Source organism: Echinops telfairi, unplaced genomic scaffold (assembly GCF_000313985.2).
Source record: "Echinops telfairi isolate 266 unplaced genomic scaffold, ASM31398v2 ScPeMD7_7469;HRSCAF=8507_0, whole genome shotgun sequence".
NCBI classification, from domain to species: Eukaryota; Metazoa; Chordata; class Mammalia; order Afrosoricida; family Tenrecidae; genus Echinops; species Echinops telfairi.
The window spans coordinates 86807386-86824223 of record NW_022111372.1 but is presented as its reverse complement, the minus strand read 5'-3'; the positions used below and the strand labels follow the sequence as shown (position 1 = coordinate 86824223).

General features: G+C 40.1%; 1 protein-coding gene across 6 annotated transcripts in view; it reads left to right on the top strand.

Annotated features, from left to right (window-relative positions):
* The window catches only part of STK32A (serine/threonine kinase 32A), a 200057-nt gene that overhangs the window by 84563 nt on the left and 98656 nt on the right, over positions 1-16838 (top strand). For 5 of the 6 annotated variants that reach the window (XM_045284913.1, XM_045284915.1, XM_045284912.1 and 2 more), the window contains exon 5: positions 5420-5593. The exons of the other annotated variant lie outside the window; for it this stretch is intronic. In XM_045284913.1, coding sequence (XP_045140848.1) covers positions 5420-5593 — 174 coding nt within the window. The remainder of the gene's footprint in view (positions 1-5419; positions 5594-16838) is intronic. 6 annotated transcript variants of the gene reach the window in all.

Here is a 16838-nt window from a genome sequence, read left to right as displayed (position 1 = left end):
CACTGGTCCTGAAGGAATAATCTTTCCTGGATTCCCGGTGTAACAAACAATAATTTATGAGTGCATGATAGACAGAAACGTGAACTAAACGTGTATGGGATGAACTATGGGAGAAGACCCAGAGCATATATTAACATAGGAGCAACTCACTGCCATCCAATGGATTCCAATTCAGAGCAACCCTATGGGACAGGGTAGAACTGGTCCTGTTCTTTTCCAAGACTAAATATTTATGGGAGCAGAAATCCTCATCTTTATCCTGTGGAAGGTCTGGTGGTTTCAAAATACTGACTTTGTGCTTACCAGCCCAAATCATAACACATTTTGCCACTAGGAGTCCTTAATATATTTATGACAGTCATTATTTCTACATAAGAGATGACACAACCTTGCTTTATGGAAGTCAAGAGGACTTGAATCACTTACTGATGAAGACCAAAGACTACAGCCTTCAAAATGGATTAAATCCCAGCATAAGGAAAACAGAAATCCTCATTAGTAGATTTAGTAAATATCCTCATTAGGAGATTAGTAAATATCATCACAATAAATAGAAAAAAGATTGAAGTTGCCAAGAATTTAATTTTACCCATATCCACAATTAACCCCCATGGAAGCAGCAGTAAGGATATCAAATGTTCTATTTCTGTGTTAGTCCAAGTTGACTAGAGAAACAAATTATAGGCACTCATATAAGAAAGAGATTTATCTAAAAGAGTAATCATATATTGAGAAAACATCCCAACCCAGTCCAGATCAAGTCCATAAATCCAATATGAGCCCACTTATTTGATACTCATTCATAAATTCCTCTTTAGACTCACACAGCCATACAATGATGCCAAATTCTGGAAGATCACTGGCCAGTGGGAGAAAAGTCTTGTAGATCCAGTGGCAGTGGAAGCATCTTAGCACTGGCGTGGATCTCCATGAGGCTCCTCCAGCTCCAGAGCTTTGGTTCCATCAGTGTGTCTCCATATGGATTGTTAATAGGAATGTCTCAAAGGGAGAGTATGTATCTGGCCTCCGTGAGCTACTTATCTCCAGTGTGCCTCCAAATGAGATCATCAAGCTGCGACCTCACTGAAGTCTAGAATCCACCCCTTCCTCAGGTTGACAGTAAATTAAGTAACTGCCACAATTGCTTGAGACAAAATTTCTGCAAACGATCTGTTTAAAATATTAATAAGCAAAGATGGCATTTTGAAACTAAGGTATGCCTGACACAAACCATCTTACTTTCATTCACCCCTTACGCTCATAAGAAGATTGAAGAAGAATTGATTATGATTTTGTTGAAGAATATTAAACATACCATTTACTGCCAGAAATGAACAAATCTTTTTGTTTAGTAGTATATACTTTTTGAAGAAGTATAGCCAGATGTCCTCTAGATGTGAGGATGATGAGACTTTTTCCGTGTATTTTGGACAGCTCCTCAAGAAGGATAAGTTCTTGGAAAATGAAAACCCAAACAAACCCATGACAAGAGGGATTGACATGCAGCAATGAGTTCAGGCATAACAATTGTTTTGCTCTGTCACACATAGGGTCCTGTGAACCAGAGGTGACTCAGTGGCACCCAGCAACATCATAACAACATGCATGAGGAATGTCCTCCACTTGACCAGCAGCTATGGACTAGAAAGCAAGTTGACCAAACACAAAGTTAAGAAGGCAGACAGGGAGGAAAGATTGGCAAATGGAAACAGAGAACTGAGGAAGTAGGGAGAGTATGATTAAATTGAGGGGATTGGAACTCGTGTCACAAAGCAAAAGATATATAAACTGTTGGATAGGAACTAATGTGCCCTGTAAACTTTCACCCAAAACACAATAAAATACAAATCTGTCTAGACCAGAGGATGTACACTAGTACAGATAGGAACTGGAAACACAGGGAATCCAGGACAAATGATCCCTTCAGGACCAGTGGTGAGAGTGGTGATACCACAGGGTGGAGGGAGGGTGGGGTGGAAAGGGGGAACTGATTTCAAGGATCCACATATAACCTCCTCTCTGGGGGACAGACAACAGAAAAGTAGGTGAAGAGAGACGTCTGCAGTGTAATATATGACAAAATAATAATAATTTATAAATTATCAAGGGTTCATGAGGGAGGGGGGAAGCAGGAAAAGATGGGGGAAAATGAGGAGCTGATACCAAGGGCTCAAGTAGAAAGCAAATATTTTGAGACTGATGAGGGCAACAAATGTACAAATGTGTTTGACACAATGGATATATGTATGGATTGTGATAAGAGTTGTATGAGCCCCCAATAAAATGATTTAAAAAATAAAATAAGAACTGCATGTGTAGCCCCCAAAAAAACCATATTTTTAAAAATTTTACTGCCTCAGATAAATGCTTCATTGATTTTCCCTTTCTTTCTTTCTTTAGCTTGCAAATCTCTTCTTTTTAGCAGAATGATAATTCTAAAGAAGGAAATGCACTAAGTACATTCTCTCACCATTGAAATTCTACATTTACTTCCTAAGCAAATAGTTAGCTGTGAGGAATCAGTTGGCATCCCTAAGCACTACCTGTAGGCACTTAATTCTTGGATTCCAATAAAATTTTGCAACATGATCTCAGTGACATTGTGCATTAAGAAATACGTCAGAACAGTATTGGTAGGGAGAGCGTAATTGTGACTATTAATCCTGTCTGTGCTTGCAGTGAAATGAGAACAAATCGGAGCTGTAGGGAAGCATTTTTACAGAAGACTCTGCATGTAGCAGAGGCCTGGACGGCTCTCCTGTATCTCATTTCCTCTCCAGGTCCCTCAATGCCACCCTCTTCCAGTGAAGCCCATAGGGAATTGTTGTTTGTTGTTGTTAGTTGTCCAACCATCTCTGACTCATGGAGATCTCATAGACAATCGAACGAGAGGCTGCTTCCCCAGCTCCATCTTCACAATTGTCAGTATGAGTATTTGTCAGACTGCACCTCCTGCTTCAGAGTCTTCGCTGTCTTCCAAATGTCTAAAGACTAGTCTCCTTCTCTTGGGATCTGCCTTTGGTCTTCAGGACCAACCTTTCCAGTCAGACTTGCTGCTTCAACAAATGCGCAGCATTTCCCTTTCTCTCCGTCACGCCTGGACTGGCAGCTGGCTGTTCTTCTTGCTGAAATCTTGCTTTTGTACTTGGAGAACCGTCAGTGCCTCCTTGTATTAGATGCTTGGCATTGCTGGAGTTGCTCTCTTGGACCTTGACTTTCTCATTTGTAAAGCGGATAATAAGAGAAGGGGTGGATGAGCTACTACCTGTAGAGTGCACCAGAGTCTGCTCTGTAGCAGTCACAGATGAGAAACATCAAGGGATCTTGTTGGTATTTGAATTGACTGGCTCATAGTCACAATTGTTGGCATGCACACCGGCATTATTGCAGCCACTGTTTAAGTACCTTGAAACCAAGGTACTTTCAACTTTCACTTTCAACTACCACATTGGAAGCAAGGAGGCATAGTGGTGGTATAGTGGGTTATTTATTGGGCTGCTAACCACAGGGTCAGTAGTGTGCCACACCAGCATCTGTAGGAGACAGGTGAGGGTTTCTACTCCTGTGAAGGGATGATATATCGAGGGTGCAATATGGCATTGAGGAAACACATATCTATCCTCTAGTTCTTTAATATTTCTTCTACTTACTATTATGGTCTTAGCTTTACCTCATTAATCTTGTTAGACCTGAATATGTTCATTTTCATAATTAAGATCATTTGATGCATGAAATCCTAGACAAACCCTTTAGAAATAGTAATGAAAGTAATGATTCCCTGAGGGTATGGGAAGAGAGGGTTGCGGAAGGGGGAACTGATCGAAATGATGACTCTATAGCCCTACTCAAGAGGAATAAAAACAGCATTGTAGGTGAATGGACACAATGGATGGTATAAGACACAGCAAATAATAATAATATGGAATATAGTAATACGCGTTCCTGCAGTTTGGGTGGGGGAGGGATGGGAAAAAGGGGGAGTTGATATCAGAGAATACAAGAAGAAAGAAAATGTTTTGAAAATGATGGTGGCAGCCATTGTACAAGGATGCTTGGTCTAATTGAATTATGGATTGGTATAGTATCTATAAGAGCTCCCAATGAAATGATTAAAAAAGAAGTAGAAGGAGAGGAAGAAGTTAGAGTCTCTGAAACCCACAGGGGCAGATCTTCTCTGTGCATTAGGGTCACTATGAGTTGGAATTTACTCAACGGCAGTGAGTGCTAGTACTAAATGAGCTGTACTCATTATGATTCACCTTATTTTCTTTGGATAACATTCAAAAGTTGATTTCCAAGCATTTCTTCTTAGTCTGGAAATTCTGCTGAAACCTGTGCACCAGGGGTGACATTGCTTGTACTTGAAATACTGGTGGAAAAGCCTCCAGCATCCTAGCAACACTCCAGCCACTTTAATATGACACACTGGCTGGTAGGATAACTGTTATTATGATTGTGACTACTGCCAACAGCCTTCAAAGTTTTGTTGAGAAGCTTTCTCTTACCTTCCCATCAGCAGGCTGAGTGAATCACTTCCCTGTACTGTGCACTTAATTCTTTATTGCCCTTCTTACATGGCTGTCTTATCACTCATGTGGGCATTGTTTGCTATCATGTTGCTGGGCAATGAAATCGTAAGTAGGGAGAAATAGAAATGGTAATGGCTCAAGGAGCTCTAATTCCTATTTTATGAATTGCCAGCAAAAGTGTGGTTAGAATACGATTGTTCATGATAAATGGGTAAATGGAGTTCTCTTTAATTCTCTGGATTTTTGCTATGCAAGTGAACAGCTAATGAGTATTTCTAATTTGTCAGGCATGGCACTAACTCTTGTAGTTACCTTGTTTTTTCTTTACCTTATCAAATGTGGTTGGTATTCATGTCACTCCCATATTGCATGTAAGAAATCGAGGGCCCAGTATTAGGTCATCTACTACTAAATTGAGTGCTGGTCATATAGATGATTTTGGGTTGGGATAGATGATTTTGGGTTGGGATGTTAACTAAAAAGTTAGCAGTTCATACTTACCAGTCACTAGGTGGAACAAAGAGGAGGCTTTCTACTCATATAAAGAGATGGAGGGTGGAGCGGGGAGGGAGGGGAAAAATGAGGACCTGGTGTCGGGGGTTTAAGTGGAGAGAAAATGTTTTGAGAATGATGTACAAATGTGCTTTACACAATTGATGTGTGTATGGATTGCGATAACAGTTGTGTGAGCCCCTAATAAAATGTTAAAAAAAAAAAAGAGTTACAGTCTTGGAAACCCACAGGGGCAATTCTACCCTCTTCTACTGAGTCACTGGGAGTCTGAACTCCTAACTCAAGAACTGCCAGCTCTGATGCACTTTTGTCTTTGGGACTGAATAGTGTGTACAATGTATTAATATCACACATTTTCTTTACTACTGGGGTTCCAGGTACTCCTTCCAAGATGAGGAAGACATGTTCATGGTGGTGGACCTGTTGCTGGGTGGGGATCTGCGTTATCACCTGCAGCAGAATGTTCGCTTCCAGGAAGACACGGTGAAGCTCTTCATCTGTGAACTTGCTATGGCCCTAGACTACCTGCAGAGCCAGCGCATCATTCATAGGTCAGTTTACTCAACAAGACACAGTTTTGAACTAACCTGTTCAATTGTATAAGTCATTATTCAGCTTGCCATGCAATCCATTACATTCATATAGCAGTCCTTCAAAATAGGTTATCATCTCCTCTTTTGCATATTAAAATACAATAATTAAAATACAATACAATTGAGTATATAGAGTTTAATTTTCCCCAGGTCAAATTAAGTTTGTAAATTACAAACTAGCATCAATGCACATTGCCTCTATCCTCTAAGTAAGCCTGGACAAAGAGGAGGAAAAGATGGGAATCATGGGTTATGTGTTGGGCAGCTAAACACAGGTGCCACTCCTCTGGAGAAGGATGAGTGTAAACATTTACAGTCTCAGAAACCCAAAGGGTAGGTCTACTCTATTTTATAGGGTCACTGTTATTGGACTGAACTTGATTACAGTGATTTTTTAAATCAAATAATTAAAATAAAAATGGAGGAGCAGCAAGGAGAGAAAGAAGCAGAAAGGAAAGAACGATAATTTTTCAGAAAGAATATTTGAGACCTTTTGATATCTGCCTATCATCCACTGTATGTTAAATAAGCTTCCTAGTGGCACAACAGGTTAAGCATTGGACTACTAACAGCAAGATTGGTATTTCAAAACCACCAGCCATTCTGTGGCAGCAAACTGAGGCTATAAATCAGAGTCCACTCTAAAAAAGTAGATTTGTGTACTCCTATGTGTACTGCATATAGAAGTCTACAGGAACAATGTCTCACCCAGAGTGAGGCATTTCCAATAAGTGTAAAACCAATCAGATAATCAACAGGAAAAGATAATATAGTATTGAAGAAATGGCATGTGTGTCCTATCTGACCTCGTCTGCCTACAAAAGGGAGAAGAAGAATTCAATTCCATACCAGCCCAAGGCTGATGGCCAAAAGACAGAGGTCAGATATGCCTACACCCTCCATCCTTCTTGTGCTCAGTTCTGACACCAGTCCCTTGCACAGTTCTGTGATTTTCTGCTGGATTTGATAATTGGTTGTAGAGGCTACACAGAACTCACAGACCATACTCACAAGTGTGGGGTTTGTTGGGGGGAGTGAACAGCTTATCACATGTTAGAAGATATTAAGGTACAGTCATTGTTCCACAGAAGTACCTCAGCTCTGTCCCACGATCTCCACGCAGAGCCCTCTGGTGCCTCCGCCGCTTCAAGCAGGGAACTCACATACACTCCACTGGTCACTTTCTTGATGGATTGTTCCAGTTTATGCTTCTGAGATGGTTCTCTTATACTCTGAGGAATGGCAAAACTGATGAATACCTGAGTGTGAGTCCTCTGTACTTAATTCTCATCTTATCATTTGATAGGATATGCAGAGACATGGTTCAAAGAGCCACAGTTAAGCAATTTCACTTCACCAGTTGCATTTGTAAAATGTGCACTTTTGGTGATGATTTTAAATATCGTAGCTCAATCTCTTTTCTAATGTGTGACAAGTAATCAGAGCACATATGCTTATAGTTCAGTATGGATTATGAGAAAAGCATTATTTAGAAATATTAAATATCATCACGTGATTTTAAGTAAAAATAATTGTGAATCTAATCACCATTATAAATTACATATATAAATTATATACATCATTTAATTAAACCTCATTAAAGGAAAAAGAATGACTTTCTCCTTTCATCATCCTAAATTTTCAAATAATTAATTGTGAGGTTTATAAGCACAGTTATGTCTCATTTAGTTAAAAAAATGGTTAAATAAAATACTTAACTTCCATTAGTTGAAGCTTGTCTGGAATTTATCTAGATCTATACAGAGCATGTAGATGAAGATGTACCATTACAGTTTACATATTCTTTATGTACTCAATTATGGACCAATCCTTTTCTTTTTCTTTGGTGGTGGGGACAGGGAAGGGATTGTGGCAAGGGGATGAGAGGGTTTTAGTCCTATACACTCTATCCCCAAATCCACTGATGTGGGTTAATATTGGCTTCTAGGGACCAGTTAGGACAGATCAGAACTGTTTTATGGGTTTTCAAAGGCTGTGGATCTTTGGGGGAACAGATAGCTTCATCTTTCTCCCATGCTGGGTTTGAACTGACAACCTTGAAGTTAGCAGCCCAATGCTAACCACCTGTTACACTGGGAATCTACACATTTACATAGCTATTATTTAATTTTCTCACTCCAGAAGGGCTTATTTATAATGGAAAAGTACTCTTCCGGTCACGGATAAATGGAAAGCAGACCAATTAATCATGTAGACTCTCAGAAGTGAATTTACACACCTGGTGTTTTGTCAATATCTGAAGATCTCATTCACAGAACCACCTTTTCCCTTGTGTTAGACCAGGTTGACTGGAGAGAGAAAACTCCGGTGACACTCGTGTATGTGTGAATGAAAGCGTTTTATATCAAGAAGTAATTCTATATCAAGAAAGCATCCCAGCCAGTCAAACTCAAGTCCAGAAGTCCAGCACTGGTCTATTGGTCCAATCCTAGCCCAGAAGTCCCTCTTGAGACTCTTGGAGCACATGCAATGATGCAGAATGCAGGAAGAGCACAGGCCGGAGGGTGCAGAGTCGTGTGGCTCCACGGTCGGTGGAAACGTGGCAGGGCTCCAGCAGCTCTCGCGGGGGCCAGCCAGCAGGAAGATGAGGGGGGAAAGGATGGGTCCCAGAGTTCTTGCTTGTAAGCAAGCCACACCCTTGAGGACACAGCATCAGGCTGTGACCTGATTGAGAGCCAGCAGTGTCTAGTTGACATAAAATCATCTGACTGCCACTCCCCTGGACTGGCTTTCTGATCCTTAAAGGTCCGTTCTGATTAGAAGCTCTTCATATGTGTAGTTTGTGGATTTCCTCCCAGAGCATTCATTCATATTCATTCTCTGAAATATTGCTAACCTCAACCTGTTATTTTGTTTACTTGCATCACACATATCAGAAAAGAGACGGTTACTATGAGAAGCCAACAGGACCTCAGTGTGACCTTCGCACGTTCTTTCTCCTTTCCCTGTTTAAATGTGGGGTCCATGTCTGCTCCTCATGGCCCCCTTGCCTCTGTCATTGCAAGGCAGGATGCTCTGGGCACTTCTCCCACGGGCTAAGAACAGGATCCCAAGGAAAGCTTCGGGGGTGGGGGGAACAAGCAAACAACTTTATACAAGTTTTATCGTCACAGAGTTTATTAATACCAAATACCTTTTATCCTATGTGCCCCTCCCTCTGTATAGTTCTATCTCCCAACATGAATGCAATTGTGCCCGTAAAGCAGAAACGAAAGGTTCGTTCTCTTTCCTTGTACGCTATGTGTCCAGAGTTGTCGCTTAATTTTCATCTTCCAAAGGACCTGCTTATCCTGAAATATCCCCTCATCATAGCAATGAAATAGAAGGTCAAGATAGTGGCACTTTATTGAGTCCTTGGTGAAAGTTTATACAGCAAATTAGGTCCTTATTAGCTACTATGCACCTTCGGTGACACATTGAATACAGTGTCTCCATAGTCCCTTTAACTACGCTCTGCTTGTTCCCTTTCTGGCAGTATGAGGTCCCTGCCTCCCCATCTTCTCCTCTTTGCTCGTTAGAAATTCATGACCTTTTAGTCTAATACTGATGGTTTTAATGAAGGGCACCAATCTTACAGGCAATTTCCTTTACTCTTTTTTGGCCAGTCTGCTCTTTCATTAAAAGGTGACCTCCAAATTGGGTTCAGATGTAGGTTTAAAGAATGTCTCAGGGTGGTAAGCTCATCTCACAGTCTTTCTTTCTCTACTGTTTCAAGTTTTCTTTATGTTTTTAAATAATAGGAATTTGAATTCTGATCCATATTTTCTCCCCCTTCTATCTGGGACTACTAGGCCCCTAGTCAGAATGATCAGTGGTGACAGCCAAGCACAGTCTAGTTCTTTTGTTCTTAGAGCACAGGAAATTGTGTTGCTCCTGTGGACTTGTGAGTTTGCTGGAGTTTTGATTACCTTCTTACATTTGCTGGTGGTTTAAATAGCTGTTTGCCATCTTTTAAGATCCCAAATGCTATTCACCTCATTAGGGTGCGGCACAGTGAAAATTTGAGTGCTCTATTAAAAGGATGAGGAGCCTTGGTGGTTTAGTGGTTTTCAAATGGGGCTGCAATCCAGAAGGTTGGCAGTTTGAAACCATTAGTGACTCCACTGGAGAAAGATGGGACTTTCTACTCCCATGAAGAGTTGTGATCACTATAAGTCATCATCAATTCGATGGCAGCGAGAGTAAGCAAAAGATTAAAAAGGAGTGACAACAGCAAAACCCATAATAATCTCCTCCCTCTCTTTCTCTAAATATATATATATATATATATATATATATGTGTGTATATCTAAATGTATGCATAATGAAATAAGTATTTTCTTTCTTTTTTTTTTTTTTAGTATTTTATTTCTTAAAATGCTTTGATAATGAGACCTTTCTGCATTCATGCAACCAGCAAATGGTTGCCATAAATGTGGTTTCTACTCATGGTGAACCCATGTTTGTCCTAGTGGATCTGTGCTCCATTGGATTTTCAGTGGCTGATTTTTCAGAAGTCGATTGCCAGGCCTTTATTTCAAGCATCTCAGAGCATACTCAAACTTCCAACCTCTCAGTTAACAGCTGACAGAATTTACTGTTTGCACCATCCAAGGATTCTGTCCTCAGCATTCCAGATACCTATGTGAACTTTCATCAATCTGAAATGATATAAAATGGCTTAAAATGCATGTACATGGTTGAATATTAATTTAAATGATAATAATGTTGCAACTCAGACTTGAGATTCATGATGAGTCTCACAAAGCTAAAAGCACAAAGAACAATACAGGGAAAAAATACAGGCTTCTGCGAATTACAATGCTATTTAAAATATTTCCCTTCAAAAGAATCAACAAAATTAGCACTGTATTTCATTGAATCTAAGATGATAAAACAACCCATTCATTACTTAGAAGACCTCCATGGGATATAAAAGATCATGAATCCAAAGATATTAGAAGTGTAAACAAAACAAATTATTGATGGAGTGCAAGAGATTCTACAGATAAGGAACAATAAAGAATGAACATCTTCATAAAACTGCAGCTGTAATATGTGTGACTTCGTAACGTCAGATGAAAGCATACATTTTACCTCTGTGTACATGACAAAGTACGGAAAACCACAGGCAGTCAGCAGATGCAGCAGTAGGCTGCATTTACTGAGGACGTCCTGGGGGCCAGGCACTCTGTGAACCATTGAGGTGAGTTATTTCACTTAATTTTCCCACCACCTTATGAATAACAGCAGGAGATTGTCTGATGTAATCCTATATATATGAACCCCTCATGTTAGATGACATTCAAAATACAATCGGAGCGATTGTGTTTCCTTAGAGTAAATTCTACCTCAGTGATGGATCTTCATGTATCGATGGGACATAACTCAAAGGAGAAGAAATAGCTGCAGACATCCTTTAGAAATCAGAACTTGGAATGTACAAAGTACAAAATCTAGGAAAATTCGAAGTTGTCAGAAATGAAATGGGACATTAAGGATTGAAATTCTAGGCATTGGTGAGTTAAAATGAACTAATATCTGTCATTTTGAAGCTAGGCCAGCTCTGGGAATACAAATTGAGGAATAGCATCACAATCATTATCAAAAAGCACATTTCCTTCCTTCTCCCCTACCGGTACTGTTCCTCAGGGCTTTATCTGTCCTGAGTTCCATGTGTCCACAGCTCTTATCTCTACCAATGTGTGTACTCAGGTCTAGCTGGATTTGTAAGGTAGACCTGAGTCATGGTAGTGGCAGGAAGGAAGGAAGGAAGGGAGAGAGGGAGGGAGAATTCAGGAACTAGAAGAATGATGTGTGTCTTGTTGGTGCTATACTGCACCCTGGTTGGAGATACATCCTTCTACCCAGGGAGACAATGGACAGTGTAAGACACGAGCGAACAATAATAATAATATATAATTGATCAAGGTTTCATGGGGTGGAGAGGAAAACAGAGGAGATGATACCAAGGGCTCAAGTAGAAAGATACTGTTTTGGAAATGTTGGTGGCAACATTTATATATGTGTGCTTAATACCATTGAATGATGGATCATTAAAAGATTTGTAAGAGTGTCCCAATAAAATGATTAAAAAATAAAGGGGGAAATAAAGCTCATTTCTAGATCTATACTGAACTACAATGCTGAAATTGATAGGATATTATTCATACAGCCACAGGAAAGATCAGTTAAAACAACTGTTTTTCAAATTTACACAATACCTACTAAAGCTAAACATGAAGAAACATGATTTCTACCCATTTGTTCAGTATGAAATTGCTGAAACATGAATTAAAGATGCATGGATAACTACTGGTGGTTTGAAGGAAAATATGGCTGATTATAGAAATTGTGCTGCAGTGTATGTGATAAAATTATGTAAGAATCCCTTATTGAGTTCAAATACCATTTACAATAACATAAATAGCGGCAATCCACATCAACCTGGATTGATGGAATGAATGTAAAAGAATTAAATGAATTATATCTGTGGAAAGTAGCAACAGAGTACCTAAATATCAGTCAGAACAAGACCACACGCAATTTGTCCGACAAACTATTAATTACTCATATAGAAATTCAAGTTGAAGCTGAAGAAAATGAAATCAAATCCACAAGATCTAAACTAAGACTTTGAGTATACCCCACATGCATTCAGAATAACCATTTCAAGAACAGATTTGATACATTAATAATGACTGAAGACCATCTGAGTTATGGGATGATGTCAGGGATGCCTCATGGGAAGAAAGGAAAATCTTAAGTTAGAAAACCAGAAGGGAAGAACATGTAGTCATTTCTACATGCAGTCAGCTCACATCTCAAGTTGAGATATTAATGGATTTGCGGGGCCAAGTACTGCACCAGACAGGAAACTTCCCAAGGTAAAAGGTAAAAAGACCACACAGAGCACAGAACTGAAGAGAACGGATGGTCCTTCCACGCCCTAGCGAGGCAGCCTGTGGCACTGACGGAGGAAGCCCGGCGGCACTGAAGGCCGTGGGGAAAAGACAGGCTCCAGGAATATGTGGAGCACCGATGGAAATGTTTCAACACATGGATGTGTCTCTGGAGGTGGTCACCCATCAGGGCCAGGAAATTCGGAAGACAGCTACCTAGACAACTGATGGGAAGAGATCTGTACCTATTTCAAAGAAAGGGTATTCAAAGGATTCTAGAAATTATTGACTAATGTCATTAATAACATAAGCAAGTAACATTTTTGCTAACATTTATAAAATGGTGGCTGCAGTATATCAACAGGGAACTGCCAGAAATTCAAACCAGATTTGAATGAGAATGTGGAAGGAAGAATATCTGACATCACATGGATCTTGGTTGAAAGCAGAAAATATGAGAAACATGCTTACGTGGATTATTGATTATAAAAATGTGTTTGACTGTGTAGATCAGAGCACATTGTAGATCACATTGAAAAAAAATAGGAATTCCAGAACATACAGAACCTCTACAGAGACCAAGAGGCCATCATTCCAACAGAAAGGGGGGCGGTTAAAATCAAGAAAGCTAAGTTTCAGGGTTGTATTATTTCATATACAGTTAATCTGTCTGATGAGTAAATAAACCTAGAAACTGGACAATTTGAAAAACAACTCATAAGGATTCTAGGAAGGCTCATTAAAAATCTGCGATACACAGATGACAAAACATGGTTTGCTAAAAGTGAGGCCCATTTGAAACAAATACTAATAAAGATTAAGGACTACACCTTTCAGTATGGATTACTCCAAAACATAAAGCATAAATCCTCACAACTGGACCAAATATCAACATGATAACAAGCAGAAGATATTGAAATTGTCAAGGATTTTATTTTACTTGGATCCACAATCCAAACCCATGGAAGAGGGAGTCAAGGAATCAAAGGATGCATTGCATTGATTTGCAATGGCATTAATTGCAAACCCATCCACCCACGCCATCAAATAAATTCTGACAAAACAGTGTTCCTAAGGCTGTAAATTTTTATAGAAGTGGGATTGCCTCTTTCCCCCTGTGACTAGCAGACAAAATCTTCTATAAATGACCTCTTTTTTAAAAAAAACATTTTATTAGGGGCTCATACAACTGTTATCGCAATCCATACACACATCAATTGTGTAAAGCGCATTTGTACATCATTCTCAAAACATTTTTTCTCCACTTAAACCCCCGACATTAGGTCCTCAATTTTCCCCTCCCTCTCCGCTCCCCCCTCCCTCATGAGCCCTTGATAATTTACAAATTGGTATTTTGTCATATCTTGCCCTGTCCGACGTCTCCCTTCACCCACTTTTCGGTTGTCTGTCCCCCAGGGAGAAGGTCACATATAGTTCCTTGTAATCGGTTCCCTCTTTCCTACCCATTCTCCCTTTACCCTCCCTGTTTTGCCACTCACACCACTGGTCCTGTAGGGCTCATCTGCCCTGAATTGCCTGTATTTTCAGTTCCTATCTGTACCACTGTACCTCCTCTGGTCTAGCCAGACTTCCAAGGTCGAATTCGAGTCATGGTAGTGGGAGCGGGGAGGAAACATTTAGAAACTAGAGGAAAGTTGTATTTCTCATCGTTGTTACATCGCACCCTGAGTGTCTCATCTCCTCCCCGAGGCCCCTCTGCAAGGGGATCTCCAGTGGCCTACTAATGGGCTTTGGATCTCCACTCCGCACTCCCCCCATCATTCACTATGGTAAGATTTTTGGTTCTGATGATGCCTTATACCTGATCCCTTCGACACCTCATGATTGCATAGGCTGGTGTGCTTCTTCCATGTGGGCTTTGTTGCTTCTGAGCTTGATGGCCGCTTGATTACCTTCAAGCCTTTAAGACCCCAGACGCTATACTTTTTGATAGCCGGGCACCATCTTTAAAGCATTAAATAAAGATATCCCTTTAAGCATTCAGGTGCACATGACCCAAGCCAGGCAATCTTCAGTCACCACATGCACATGAGAAAGCTGGACAATGAATAAGGAAGGTGAAAGAGCAGATAGCAAGCTGAAAGAATTGGAGAAAAACTCCAAGCCTCTGGTTGAAATACTAAAAGATTCTATGGACAAAATACTGAACAATGCAGAAAGTATCAAAAGGAATACACAGAGTCACTATATCAAAAGGAACCAGGAAACATTCTACCATTTAAAGAGATAGCATATGATAAAGAAAATTATATTGAAGAAAGAGATCCAAGCTGCTCTAAAGGCACAGAATGACAATGGAAATGTTTCAACAAGCTGGCGAAGCAGAGGAAGCACTCACTAGTCTATGCCAAGAAATCTGGAAGAGAGCTGGCTACCTCGCCACCTACCTGGCCCCCTGACTGCGAAAGTTCCATACTTGTTTCTGTACCAAGGAAAGTGACCCCACAGAATGCAGACACGATTGAGCAATTTCATTCATGTCGCATGCCAAGTAAAATTTTGCTGAAGAGCATTCAACAATTGTTGCAGCAGTAAATTGACAGGAAGCTGCCAGAGGTCCAGAAAAGGGTACGGAATCAGCAATTTTACCGCTACCACCAAATGGATCTTGCCTCAAAATAAGGGAATATCAGAAAAACATTTACTTCTTCCTTTGAGATGGAAACCCGAGGCTTCTATTTTGCAATACAACATATGAAGGGCTTTTTGTCGTTGTTGTGTTGTTTGTATTTTTAAAATGTAAACTTGATGATTTTATTTCTGGTTTAAAAATAACTGACTTGAACATGCGAAAAACAAAACCAAGTTTACTTCTGTTTTACTGATTATGCAAAACATTCACCTATGTGGATCCTAACCAACTATGGATAACATTGAGAGAATGAGAATCCAGAGCAGTTAGTTCATTGTGCTCATACGAAGCATATACATGGATCAACAGGCAGCTGTGTGAACAGAAGAAGGGATACTGCATTTTTAAAGTGAGGAAAGGGGTTCATTAAGGTTGCATTCTCTCACTATATTTTTAAAATCTGCATGCTGAGAAAATAATCAGATACTATTTTCTTCATATCTGCTGAACTTTATGAAGAAAAATGTGGCATCAGGCTTAAAAGAAGGCTTATTAACATCCTTTGATATCCGGGTTTCTGGAGGTAAGAAGGACTTCAAGCACTGGCTGATGAAGAGCGAGGATTGCAGCCTTTGGTAAAGATGACATTCAATGTAAAGAAGACCCAATCCTCACAACAGGACTGCTAGATAATATCATGATAAATGGAGAAAAGATGGAAGTTATCAGGATTTTACTGCTGTAATCATTGCTCATGGAAGCAGCAGCCAAGAGTTCAAAGGGAGCATTACATTAGGTAAATTTTCTGCAAAAGATCTCTTTAAAGTTGGGGTGGGTGACATATTACCCACGGGCTATACAAGGCCTGAGAAATCATTAATACCAGCTAATACCACATACTTCGGCCAAAGGGAACCAGTTCTAGTCATCACATTTAAGAATGTGGTAACTAAATGTATAGCCAAATGGCTCCTGAACGATGCTATCAATATCCAAATGTTCCTTGGCAGGAAAAACGTTTCCCACCCTTGTGAGCGTTGGAAACCAAGGATGTCACTTTGAGGACTAAGATGTGCCTGACCCAAGTTATGGTATTTTTGATTGCTTCACAAGCGTGTTAGTCTGGGTAGACTAGAGAAACAAATTTAGGGAGACTCATACATGTATAGGAAAGAACTTTATATCAAAGAATAATTGAATATTGGAAAAAAAAACCCAGTCCTGTCCAGATCAAATCTATAAGTCCAATATTAACCCACATGTCCCAAACCAGTCTATAAATGCTTCTTCAGACTCACACAACACATGCAATGACCAGCTCCATCAGTGTAGCTCCATGTGTCTTGTCAGCAGGAAGACAAAGCAGAGTGTGGGTTGGCCTCCAGCGAGCTATTTATCTCTGTTGTGCCCCTAAATGAGGTCATCAAACTGTGACCTGATTGCCTGGCTAAACTCCATCCCTTCACTTTTAATAGTTTCAAGTTGACACTCGGTCTTGGAACTCCACAACCAGCATGTGAAAGTGAGACATTACATAAGGAAGACTGAAGAAGGATCAGTGTATTTGATTATGGTGCTGCCAAAGTACAGTATATTGACAGTAGCCTGGACGGCAAAGGAACACAGAAGTCTGTCTTGGAAGAAGTACAGCCAGAAAGTTCCTTAGAAGCAAGGATGGTGAACCTTCACCTCATGAAGTTTGAGCATT